This window comes from Pezoporus wallicus, unplaced genomic scaffold, assembly GCF_028554395.1.
Source record: "Pezoporus wallicus isolate ANWC-B61680 ecotype Strahan unplaced genomic scaffold, APGP_CSIRO_Pwel_v1 contig_8333, whole genome shotgun sequence".
Classification (NCBI taxonomy): domain Eukaryota; kingdom Metazoa; phylum Chordata; class Aves; order Psittaciformes; family Psittacidae; genus Pezoporus; species Pezoporus wallicus.
In genome coordinates this window covers 1,021,291-1,034,809 of record NW_026637037.1, presented here as the reverse complement: position 1 = coordinate 1,034,809, position 13,519 = coordinate 1,021,291, and the positions used below count along the sequence as shown (strand labels likewise).

At 42.6% G+C, this 13,519-nt stretch overlaps 1 protein-coding gene across 1 annotated transcript; it reads left to right on the top strand.

Annotated features, from left to right (window-relative positions):
- The first annotated feature begins 2,105 nt into the window (after positions 1–2,105).
- Positions 2,106–13,077, top strand: GCLM (glutamate-cysteine ligase modifier subunit). The gene is made up of 7 exons (XM_057402743.1): positions 2,106–2,156; positions 4,453–4,518; positions 6,823–6,907; positions 7,656–7,712; positions 8,953–9,155; positions 10,351–10,465; positions 12,125–13,077. Exons 1-7 carry the CDS (start codon positions 2,106–2,108, stop codon positions 12,292–12,294), a joined length of 747 nt encoding a protein of 248 aa, XP_057258726.1. The 3' UTR covers positions 12,295–13,077.
- The last annotated feature ends 442 nt before the right edge of the window (positions 13,078–13,519 follow it).

Below are 13,519 nucleotides of genomic sequence, written 5' to 3'. Positions count from 1 at the left end.
ATTCACTACTAGTGTAAATATGGGCAAGCCTAGGAGGTGTATGGAGAGGTGTACGCGCCTTCTCGAGATGACCAAGAGTCTGAATGGTCAAACTTTGGGCCAGGTTGGACCTTTTGGGGTTTTATGTCAAAGGAAACAAAATTACTGCTTTTCCATCAGCTGACAGTTTTCTCTCTCGGTGTGTGTCACTCCCAGATGCTCTGTGTTCACACAGCACGGAAAACATTTCAAACACATGAAAGTTGTCCAATATGGAAAAGTAATCAGAAGGCAAATGTAAAGAACAATTAAACTAACCTTCTGTACCCAAAAGCGATCAGGCAGTGCTTCAGGCTGACAGAAGTTATGCAAATTGGTTCCCTGTGTTAGCACAACGTGTAGCCTGGGGAAGGAAATCTGTTAGAAACACAACTCACATCGCTGTGCCGACAGCACAACTAGTTTGCGGCTAACTGTTCCCCTTAACTGTAGTTAACACCAACCACCACTACCCCAAATCTCCAATACAGAAGGAATTTAAGGTTCATCGTGTGGCCTCCCAGAAGCTGCCTGCTCTTAGAAACACCCCCAAGTCATAATCCTTTGTTTCCCTTGATGTGTCTGCAATGAGATCGGCTAGCGTAAAACTGGAGTTAGGTTTAGAGGTAAGTTTTAAGTGCCATCAAATATAGACATAACCCAACCATGTAAGTGCTTGCTTTCCCTTTGGGCCACTTAGGGTCTACCAACGACTGTCTGTCACCTAAAAGCATCATGGCTACAGTCCGCATGGTTTTGCTAGCACGACCAGGCCTGCAGGGCTGCTGAGGAGTGACGTTTCTACAGTGATACGATGGTCCCACCAGTGACGGAGGCCCCGCCGCAGGCAAGGAGCAGGGCAGGCGGCTCAGGGTGCAGCAGCGGAACCAGTGGGTGGTACCAGCAGAGATGTGTGCCAGGGATCAGATAGACAGAGGGACAGACAAACAGATGTGTGGACAGACAGATGTACGAACAGACAGATGCACGGACAGACAGATGCACGGACAGACAGACGTACGGACGGACAGACGTACGGACAGACAGACGCACGGACAGGCAGATGCACGGACAGACAGATGCACGGACGGACAGACGTACGGACAGACAGACGTACGGACAGACAGACGCACGGACAGACAGATGTACGGACAGACAGATGTACGGACAGACAGATGTACGGACAGACAGACGCACGGACAGGCAGATGCACGGACAGGCAGATGTACGGACAGGCAGATGCACGGACAGGCAGATGCAGGGACAGACAGATGCACGGACAGACAGATGCACGGACAGGCAGATGCAGGGACAGACAGATGCACGGACAGGCAGATGCAGGGACAGACAGATGCACGGACAGGCAGATGTACGGACAGGCAGATGTACGGACAGGCAGATGTACGCACAGGCAGATGCAGGGACAGGCAGATGCACGGACAGACAGATGCACGGACAGACAGATGCACGGACACGCAGATGCACGGACAGACAGATGCACGGACACGCAGATGCAGGGACAGACAGATGCACGGACACGCAGATGCACGGACAGACAGATGCACGGACACGCAGATGCAGGGACAGACAGATGCACGGACAGGCAGATGTACGGACAGGCAGATGCACGGACAGACAGATGCACGGACAGACAGATGTACGGACAGACAGATGCAGGGACAGGCAGATGTACGCACAGGCAGATGCAGGGACAGGCAGATGCACGGACAGACAGATGTACGGACACGCAGATGCAGGGACAGACAGATGCACGGACACGCAGATGCACGGACAGACAGATGCACGGACACGCAGATGCAGGGACAGACAGATGCACGGACAGGCAGATGTACGCACAGGCAGATGCAGGGACAGGCAGATGCACGGACAGACAGATGCACGGACAGATAGATGTACGGACACGCAGATGCAGGGACAGACAGATGCACGGACACGCAGATGCACGGACAGACAGATGCACGGACAGGCAGATGTACGGACAGACAGATGCACGGACAGACAGATGCACGGACAGGCAGATGTACGGACAGACAGATGCACGGACAGACAGATGTACGGACAGGCAGATGCACTGGGGCTGCCTGCGCAAGAAGTGCCCGGCCACCCCCGGCGAGGAGGTGAGCGCGGCGGGCCCAGGCCTCCCCGCGAGGCGCCACAGCGGGGCGGGCTCTGGGCAAGCTCCGGGTTCGTTCTTGTGAAGTCGGGTGGCGTGGCCCGGGGTCCGCCATGGAAGGGAAGAGCTCCCCCCGGAATCGCGGCTCTTGAGGCGCTGTGGGGCAGAGCAAGGATCAAACTGCGCTCGGAAATGAGTTAAACCGCTGTCCCAGTACTGTCCGTAACGGCAAAGGAGAGACCCGAGACTTCTGTATAGCAAGAGGAAGATAGGAATAGATAGGAGCTTGCATTACAAATGATCAGAGTCGCTTTTTCTAACCTGAAATTCCTTTTAAGGTCTCGGGAACATCAGTCGTTGTTGTCTTCTTAAAAGAGTATTGCGGCCGTTCTGTGTTAAAAAGTTAAAAGGACTTTTAAATTATCACTTTCAAACTGTTACCTTCAGCTGTATGTGTCAAAACTTAATCATCCTGATAAAATGCCTGGAGATCCTGCAGCCATGAACTTCAGAGCTGGTGTATTTGCTGTCTCGTCATGACACAGCCCTTTGAAAACAGGCATTTAACAGCTAATCAGAAGAACTGTGGTTTTGGTGGGTTATCACTATGTAGTGTCATTGTTGATAGTCTAGAAGTTGATTTATTGCATATTAATCTTGCACAAACGGTAAGAAAGGTGATTGCAAGGGTGATGTAATGACAAGGAAGAATTCATCATACTTTAATATAGCTGTTGTGCAGTAATAACATTTTTATTTAGCTTGGCTGCTTATTATAACGTGTGAGCTGTGTAAAATAGGGCTAGATCCTGCACCAGAGAGGTGGCTGTATCCTAGTGGGCACACCTGTGTGAGCCCCTCCTGTAGGGTCGCTAAATAAAGAGTGGCCACTGCATAACTGATCAGTAAAGTATTCAAATTAACTTGTTTACAGGGAAACCTGCGCTTAAACATAAGGCTGCCTGCTTTCCAGAATTGCTGGGGTTCTAAAAGCAAACAATTGGTGTTAATGATCAGAACTAAATTGGCTTTTAACGCTTCTGGTTGGTGTAGGTGATATGTGTATAACTGTCAGTGTCAGAATGTAAGCTAATATTTTGCAGACTATGAACCCTAACGTTGGAAGACTGGGGATGTAGCTGTATCTGGAAAAGCTGTCCAAAGCTGTCAGAGATGGTATTGAGGGCAAGGCAGTCCTGTGCTTTGGAGGCAAGAGGCTGGTCCATGCTAACTGCAATAGAAATATCAAGTGTGACAGTTGCAAAGTAGCAGTATATTTAATGTACATGTGTAACACTGTCTCCCTCAGAAAGGAAAAAGATAATGTTAAAAGTTGCATCAAAATAGGCTGAAAATTCCCAGCATTGTGGATTTACTAGGGGGAGTAAATTCTTGCTGTTAGACTTAGTTTGGTTGTTTGTTTTTTTTTTCACGCTGTTTTAAATGACTGGGAAAGAATGTGCAGATTTTGTGCTTACGAAGTAGTATTACTGTATTATTTCTTAAACTTTGTGATCTCCTGGGATTTTGGCATTTTGGGGGATGGGGTGTGTTTGGCTTCTAGCTTGTGTAAGGTATTAAGAACCCTTTGAATTCATGTTAGGTGTCTCAGGAAATTGTTATTTAATAGTATAAAAACTAGGTGTTTACACAGTTATAAAATGTATTGCTAAAAGTGAAGTGAAGCAGCAGCTCATGAAAGTGCGCCTACCTGTGGCAGACAGCAGACCTGACAGTACATGTACTCAGCCTGCAGGATAACAACTCCCAAGATGTATCAGAGGAAAGGTAGAGCATCAATACAGCTGAAGCACTGCTATAATACACAGTTAATTAGCTGGCTTAATAGTAACGCCTTACTAGGTTCAAGAAAATTCATGATCAGAATCCTAGGCAAGTTGATTTTGTATCTCTTGATGCAGGAAAATACAAGTGTGGGGTGGGGTCTGAAGGTTCCCCTTCGTTAATGAGGGATTTAAACACAGTGGTTTGGCAGAGTGGAATAGGTAGCTCTTGGTTGCTTAGCATTGTTCTTTGCTTTAAAGATGGCATTGGTCTGAGAAATAAATTCAGTACAGTGCTTGTATTACTGCTAAAACTCTTTGTGAAAGAGGAGAGGAAAACAAGTAAACTAGTTTGAACAAGTTTCACATGGAAGCTATGCAGGAAGAATCTTCTGTGGTTGGAGGAATGGTGTCTTTAGTTCACCTGTGCACTCTGTCTCACATGCCTATGAATCATTGTGTTTCTGTGCAGCTGTAACATGAAGCTTCTTTTCAACACGAACAAATATTTTGTAGGTGCGGGACTGCATTCAGAAAACGCTGACCGAATGGAGCTCAAAGGTTGGACAGGACCTAAATCAGGTAGGAGTGGTGGTATGCATGTTTTGTTACTGGTTCTTGAGTGATGGTGGCATCAGCTGCACGTTGCTGCATTCCACGTGAGTGTGGAGAGGCAGTTACTGTTGAAAGATTTGTGGAGGATCTAATGATTCTTAAGAAGAGAATACAAACACTTGTCTCTGTAAGATGTAGCGATCCAGTTGACATTAGAAGGCTGAGGTTCTTAATGACTTACTTGCCTCGATCTTCACTGGCAAAGCCTCTGACCACACCACTCAAGTCTTGGAAGGCAGATGCAGGGACTGTGAGAATGATGACCCTAGGCCCACTGTAGGAGAGGATCTGTTTCGAACCTGAACATACACAAGTCCATGGGACCTGATGAAATCCATCCGCGGGTCCTGAAGGAGCTGGCAAATGAAGTTGCTAAGCCACTGGCCACCATATTTTAAAAATCATGGCAGTCAGGTGAAGTTCCCGACGACTGGAAAAAGGGAAATGTAACCCCCATTTTCAAGAAGGGGAAAATGGATGACCCGGGGAATTACAGACCAGTCAGTCTCACCTCTGTGCCTGGCAAAATCTTGGAGCAGATTCTCCTGGATGGCATGCTAAGGCACATGAAAAACAACAAGGTGCTTGGGGACAGCCAGCATGGCTTCACTAAGGGGAAATCCTGCCTGACCAATTTGGTGGCCTTCTGTGATGGGGCTACAGAACTGATGGACAGGGGTAGAGCAGTTGATGTCATCTACCTGGACTTGTGCAAAGCATTTAACACTGTCCCACACGACATCCTTGTCTCTAAATTGGAGGGACATCAATTTGATGGATGGACCACTCGGTGGATAAAGAACTGGCTGGATGGCTGCACACAAAGAGTTGTGGTCAATGGCTCCATGTCCGGCTGGAGACCAGTAACAAGGGATTGGTGTTGGGACTGGTCTTGTTCAACACGTTTGCTGATGACACCAAGCTGTGTGGTTTGGTTGATATGCTGGAGGGAAGGAATGCCATCCAGAGGGACCTTGACACGCTTGTGAGGTGGGCTGATGCCAACCTCATGAAGTTTAACCATGCCAAATGCAAGGTCCTACACTTGGGTCGGAGCAATCCCAGGCACAGCTACAGGTTGGGCAGGGAAGAGATTCAGAGCAGCCCTGTGGAGAAGGACTTGGGGGTGTTGGTCGATGAGAAAATGAACATGGGCTGGCTTCAGTGTGTGCTCGCAGCCCAGAAAGTCAACCGTATCCTGGGCTGCATCAGGAGCGTGACCAGCAGGTCAAAGGAGGTGATCCTGCCCCTCTACTCTGCTCTTGTGAGACCTCACCTGGAGCATTGTGTGCAGTTCTGGTGTCCTCAACATAAAAAGGACATGGAACTGTTGGAACAAGTCCAGAGAAGAGCCACGAGGATGATCAGGGGGCTGGAGCACCTCCCGTATGAAGACAGGCTGGGAAAGTTGGGGCTGTTCAGCCTGGAGAAGAGAAGGCTGCATGGAGACCTCATAGCAGCCTTCCAGTATCTGAAGGGGGCCTATAGGGATGTTAGGGATGGACTCTTCGTTAGAGACTGTAGTGACAGGACAAGGGGTAACGGGTTCAAACTTAAACAGGGGAAGTTTAGATTGGATATAAGGAGGAAATTCTTTCCTGTTAGGGTGGTGAGGCACTGGAATGGGTTGCCCGGGGAAGTTGTGAATGCTCCGTCCCTGGTGGTGTTCAAGACCAGGCTGGACGAAGCCTTGGGTGAGATGGTTTAGTGTGAGGTGTCCCTGCCCATGGCAGGGGGGTTGGAACTTGATGATCTTAAGGTCCTTTCCAACCCTAACTGTTCTATGATTCTATGATTAATATTTAGTGTAAGCTAGGTTTTACTGTCCAGACATGTTTGCTACATAATTCCACATTCTTTTATGGATTATATTGGTAATTAAAAAACAAAACAAAACAGCAAAACCACAAAAAAACAAACCAAAACAACTTTTGTTTAAAATGCTGTCTCCATGGAATGACTCAAGTATTTACTTGAGGATTTCTTCTTAAAGCAGCAAAAGTTGCCAGAGTGTTCTTGGTTGGGGGCAAGGTGGTGCATGGTACTAAGAATTTTCTGAATATTCTTTGAATTCTCTGTCTATATTCTCTGTGTGTATAATATAACATCTAATGTAGGTCAAGACTTTAAAAAGTCACCTTGTGCCAGCTAACGTGAGGTGTCAGCCTAGTCTTAAATAAGGTCAGAGGATGAAATTTTCCCAAACTTTCCCAATTTTGTTTGGTTTGTTTGTTTTGTTTTGTTCCTAAGTCTCGTGTATTTACACTACAGGAAATACTGGAGGTTCTGGAATGTACTGTAGCTCAAGCTATAGAAAAAATAAACCCTGAAGAAAGGGATGAGTTGAAAGTGTCAGGTAAGGATGTAGTAAAAAATATGGTGGCATAAAAAGTTCTCATGTGCAGTCATTATTAGGATATTCATATATGTGTATTTCCCCCCCTCCCCATGTTTTGCAATTGCAAAGTCAAATGACATCGGTGCATACTGTCCTACTTTGGGTAATCCAGAAGTTGGCTAAGAAAGACTTGAATTCATATTTCAGGTTTTAAAGCAGCTCAGTATTTTTGTAGTTTAACTTGCATTCCTTTAAGACATTTTACAAGTATTCTGTCAATCTTTGATTTTTCTGAAGGAAAATATTACAGATAACACTGGAATTAAGACATAGGAATGGAAGCACGTTCATTTGTATAATATCTCCAGGCTGAATATGATGAACTTGAAGGAGACAGTGCAGTAACACAAGGACATTTGAGTCTCAATAAGTTGTGAAGAGGTCCATTTGTACTATTACATTTTGGGTTTTATACAGGTTATTATGGTTATTGTTTACTGTCTTGATGCTGAAGTCCCAGCTTTAGAGTTTATTAGACCATCCAACTGAATGACTTCTTGTTCTAAGACTGCACAACCACCTTGAAGTTTGAGAATAGTGTATTTAATGGCAGTCACCTTTGAGAAGGCTATTTTCCCCCTATTTTTGTAGTAATGGTGTATATTCTAAGAACCCTTTACCCGAGCAGAACTGTATATAGCAAAAATAAATAGCTGTATGTTTAATAGTAGTGTTTAGTTACTGATTACTATTTCTTTGAAAACAGCAAAACTTTTCATTGTTGGATCAAACTCTTCATCAATCAGAGATGCAATTGACCTGGGTAAGTATGAAACTCAAACTTCTGGGAGGGTTTCTTTTTGCTTCACTACTTCAGAAATAAAATCAGAATCTTTTCTATACAAGAGATGTGTTTAGTGACTGCCACAGTATGTCCTCTTTTCTAATTAAGAGAGACTTGGGTAATAAAGTCTATATATGCATTAGTTCAGTCAGCAAACTTATTAAATGTGGATCACTGTAACCTTAGGTCCACAAACTCAAATCTGATTGCTTGCTCCAAGCAGGAGCAAGCTTTTATTCTTTCACTCAAAACTTGTTAAAAAATTAATAGCATGTGATACTGTAGTAACAAGTGATGCAATAGTTCCTACCAGTTGGATGTTATTTGCCAGTTGTTTTTAACATGATGAACTTTGCTACTAACTGTGCAGTATTTCAGAGATTATTTAAGAAATAAAACAATGCTGCAATCAGCTGCTGAAATAGTTTTAATGAAAATAATGGCTGCATTGATACATTAAGTTTTGTTAGTCTATGGTAGCAGTAATTGTGAGCAGCACTGAACTTTATTACTTTGGAAGATGGTTGGGCATACGGGGTTACCGAAGAACAGAGGGTCAGGTGTAATTCTTCTCTATCAGTACTCCAGTTAATAGCCTCTTTATTGGAAGTTGTGGTACCATTTGTTAAAAATGCATGGATAGAATCCTCTTCCAGAAGAAAATAATTTATTTAGCTCCTTAGTTTTCTTCTTTATGCTTTGCAGAAGAGGCCTCATGACTTTAATCTTTGCTAAAGCTCAATGATATTCTGAGACTTGCCACTTCTCTGTCAATTTAAATCCCCAGATTTAGTTTGCTTTAGTCTTAACTCCGCACATAGAGCGAATAGTCCTCCTAGTCCATGCCCTGTATTTGAGTTAGAGTTCATAGTGAAAGATAAAAATTTTGGAAGGAACTGAGAGTGAAGGCATCAAAAATTGCACGTCCCCACTGCCTTAAGTTTTAGCACTGAAAAAAGAGAAAAAAAGCTTCAGGCTTGCTTTGGTGATGTTTTTGTTTTTCCCAAGACTTACAACTGAACCTTGGCTTTCAGCTGTATGTTTGCTTCTTTTCTAAATCCAGTCTGTTGCTATCCTTGACTGCTGATACACTGAAGAGTTTGAAACAGTGAAAGGGAAGCTAGCAGAGTGAGGCAGGAGGCGTGGGTTTTGCTGAGTCATGATGCTTGTGTTGTTACCTCACCAAAGACTTTGCAGTGTCTCTCTTCTTTTTCCTCAGCGTGTTCTGCCCTCGGTGTGGCTCAATTAGACTCAGTCATTATTGCCCCACCTCCTGTTGAAGATGGAACTAGCTTCTCCTTGGAGTATTTGCAGCCTTATTGGCAAGAACTTGAAAATCTAGTTCAAAACAACAAGATTGTTGCCATAGGTACCTCTGACCTAGATAAAACACTGTTAGAACAGCTGTATCTCTGGGCACAGGTGAGAACAAACTTCCTATTTGTAGGATTTCTAGCACAGAATAACTGTTGGTTTGTTGACTGCCACATTGTTACAAACTTTTGTTAGAAAGCAATCTATATACAAAATATTTGTTAGCCCTGTTTTTAGCATCTTATGGATGGTCACAACCTTGTTCGTGGTAGGGGAGGCTCAAAGTATGACTGACCATTGTTTGGTATTTTTAGATACAGGCCAGCAAAGGCTGGAAACCCCAAGTCTGTGCAATAGCAGGTTCTTTGAAGTAGTGAAGGTTTGGGTTTTGAATGCTTTCATGTTTAGTAATGAGTATAAACTAAACAGCACTCTTAAACCTCCAGATTTATTCCAGTGACTCTGAAAACTGCCATTTCCACTTTAAGATGTGTTATGAATGGAGGGATTTCTCCTTAGGAAGATGCTGTTTAAATGCTAAGTTTAAATGTAAAGAGGAAAACGGGTTACGAATGAAGTGGCACAATATTGTGTTGTCCAATGTGACTAATCACTCTTTCCATTAGAGTGATGGAGGTGTGTACTAGTATGTCTCCATGCTCATGTAAGGATGTATTGTTGCCTTATTCGTTCTTTGAATACTCCTTTTACGACATTTCTTGTCATATGTGAGCATTCTGTATCTGCAGAAGAGGTCCTGTTGAGAGTCCTCATTTGTCCTCCTTGCCATTTTGTGTGTACTGAGGAGGATAACTGAGGGGATTAACAGCCATCTGCGTGGGGGTCATGAGTGCAGTTTGTGACTAGCAGAAAGAGTCAGTGGAAGAGCATCCCTTTTAACTTAACCCTGCAGGCATGGAAGACTGCAAATTATATATCCTTAAAAAAGTTTATTTGCATTTTATTTAATGTCTTTATCAAACTAATGCCCATGTTATGTTTTTACTGAGGTGGAAGGGGGGAAATGCTGCTGTTCAGGGAGCACAGCAGATGGGAAGCCAGAATGGGTAGTATTAATCTTGCTATGACAGCATCTGAAGTTAGATCCTATTCTTGTTTTGGGCTCTGTGCTGCAGGAAATTGCAGATATAGGAGTTGCCTGTTGATGATCATGCAGACTTACTTGGCCTTGTTGAGACCTCAAAACAGATTGTTCAAAGAAGACTTTCTGTTGTAATACAGGGCATAAGGGAAGCAACGTACATTTATGTGTTTTTCTTATAAAAGTATTTGTTACTTTCAGGTAAAACCGAGTAGTAATCAGGTGAACCTAGCTTCCTGTTGTGTGATGCCACCTGATCTCACAGCATTTGCAAAACAGTTTGACATACAGCTGTTAACTCACAATGACCCAAAAGGTAAGGCTTTGCCAGATAAATTGAAGGAAGATTTCTGAGTGCATTATTCAGTACAAAATTGGGAATAATCTTTATCTGAACTTAGCGTTCATTGCATTTGAATACTGAACCAAGGATTCTAAAAGATCTTCCTTTATAAAATATTTCCATTCAGTTCTTGCTTTTCCTTCAAGAAAGGAGGGGAAGGGCAATCTTCCACACTTGGATAGTTTATTGAAATAAATAGAAGAAAAAAACTACTGAGAAATCTGTACTACGTATGTTCAAAAATTAGCATAGCTCATTTTCACAAAGCATAGAATGAAATGACAGTTCTGTTGCTGAAGGTCAGTAAATGACAAATGAACGCCCACTTTTCCAGAACTTGTCTGTGAAAGAGCTTGCACAGAAATGTTGGTCACTTGATCTTCAAGTAGTTTGGTAATGTGAGATATGTAACATTACTATGCTTTAAGCAGGATTCCCTCAAAGTAGGGATCTGTTAAAATACCAATATTACAAAAAGAGTTGGTGTAAATTCTTGGTTTGTGCATTAATTTACTGAATGATTGAAGGACTTGGAGACTTTTCTTTAGACTTGAGAGCTCCGAGTTACCAGCTTCCTAAGAATATTCTGGGATTAGTTTCTCTCAAACATCATCTAATCTTCTTCACTAAAATGACACCTTATATAGCTTGCTGGAACTGTGAGAGGTCTGAAACAATGTTCAGTTAATTCCTTCCCTACGTTCTTCCTTATGACCTTATTCCTGCTGATCGTACTTCTCTTTTTCTTCCCATTCCCCCCTGAAAAAAAAGTATATGAAATACTATTTATTAATTACATGCTTTATAGTACCACTGTTAGAACTGATGAATTTCACCACTGCTTGAGCATGTATCAGCACCGCTTTAGCAGCGTACAAGATGAATTGCCAGTCTGACCATTTCCATGTCCTGTGAAATCCAAGTTGCAACTTTTAATTTAATGAGAGTCATGACCTGAAGAGGAGGATTTGGATAGAAAACAAAGCAAATAATTATTCCCTTATGCATTGTTTGCTAAGCTTAACTTTTCTGAAATGGTCAGCTGAAGAGTATTCAGACATCTTTTGGGAACACTCCTCATCAAAAAGATTGTTCCCTTGGCTGGCTTTCCAGAGGAAACTAGGAGGATTTGTATTTGACTTCCTCTTCCATTTTGTGGAGTTTAAGCCCATTTTTCTTAATGCTTTCTGGGTTTGCAGTTGTTATGAGCCCAGTTATGGGAGATGCTGTAAATTGTTGAGCTTTCAGTGACTGCAGAGGTAACTGAGAATGTGCAGTACTTGGCTGATTGTGGCCTTATGTCTTACCCACCTGTGGTTTGTCTAGCTAGCTTCTCAAATTTTACTTTCCTCCTGCTAATGGCTGTGCTGATCAACTCCATTTGATACTGTAGAAATCTCAGTTTTGGGGGATATACTTAATGTTGAAACAAACAAAGGTGCCCTGAAGATTGCTTCAGTAATATGCAGCTGCTTTCACCATATGTGCATTCCAAAAGAGTGGATCTGTGGAGCATCTGGCACTGCTTAAGATTTCTGACTGTAGGAAAAGGCTTCTCTTATTGAAAGTGTTGCTTTTTGCAGCTGTTTACATGACATGATTTAAAGCATGAATATCCCTTTTTAACTTCAGAATTACTTTGTGAAGCAAGTTTCCAAGAAGTTCTTCAGGAAAGCATCCAGGACATGAAAGCACACGAATGGATTCCTTTATGGCTCCTCCGGTATTCCGTCATTGTTAAAAGCAGAGGAATTATCAAGTCCAAAGGCTATATCATGCAAGCTAAAAGGAATTCCTTTTAAAACACTTATTTTCTTTAATGGCTTACTGTTTTAGTTCCTTGGGGATGGGGGAAACATTGCTTTTTTTCATAGAAACACTTTTACACCATTTGTAACAAAGACCAAAAGTTGTAATTACTCAGTGTAATGTCAGCAGGAGTGTCTACAGTGCTCTAACGCTATTTTTCTTACTTAACCTATTGACCAGTTAATTGAAAAGATGAAATATTTGGGTTTAGTTTGAATTACTGATAGTGAAAGTTTAAAATACTTTTTATGACCAGTTCACTGTAAAATTATCATTATATTGTAGCTGCCATTAGGTAGTAGAGAGAAACTTATATATTTTTATTTAAAAAGAATTAATTTCTCTTAAATAAGAGTTACTTGCCTGGTAGGTACATGGATTTCAAGCATTCAAGGACTGATTTTTATAGAAAATTGTAATCTTTTATGAAAAATTACCCAGAAAAATGCAACTGGTATCTCATGACTTGGTATGTATATATAGGCAAGTCAGCTGTTTAATTTGGGTGGTGGGAAAACTGCTTTATTTTTAATAGAGTGTAAAAGGCCTTCCTGACTTAGGAAGAATGCATCTTCCCCGTTACTTTGTCTGTTACTTGAATTCCTTCTGGCTGCTCTGTGCCTCAGTGTGCTTTGTTTAGTGTTTGCACATGTGTGTTGGCATCTTTGCTGTTTGAAATAGAAAAATGTATTGTTGTGTGAGTGTTTCAAATAAGCATTGCAAACAAGCGATGACAAAATCTGTTAATCAGAAACTGAATTGTGCCTGTCTTCTCACCGTGGCTTCTGTGTTTGACACTTGTGAACTCCACAATCAGGATGGGCCAAATCAGAACAGCAAAGGCTGAAGCTGTTCACAGTAGGATTGCTAAAGGACTTCTTCTGAGGCTGCCCAGGACACTTTGTTGCTGGAGTGACATTCAAGAGTGATGCAAGCAAGGATTAGCTTGAAGTTAGGTATATTTCTGGGGCAGTAGCTTAGCAAACTGGCTTTTGAATCCTAGACAGATTGCTGCAGCTAAGGCAAGGCTTCTCGTTTAATGTAGTCTTTCCATCGGAAAGGTGTTTGAATCAGAATAGGTAGCAAAAGCTCAACTTGTAATTCAGCAAGAGCTTGAGACTGAGTGTCTAAAATACTGATTTTTCCTTTTGATTTCAGGCACGAGCAGGACTTCATATGAGTAGTACTAATTAACTTAGTTGTATATATTCTGAGACT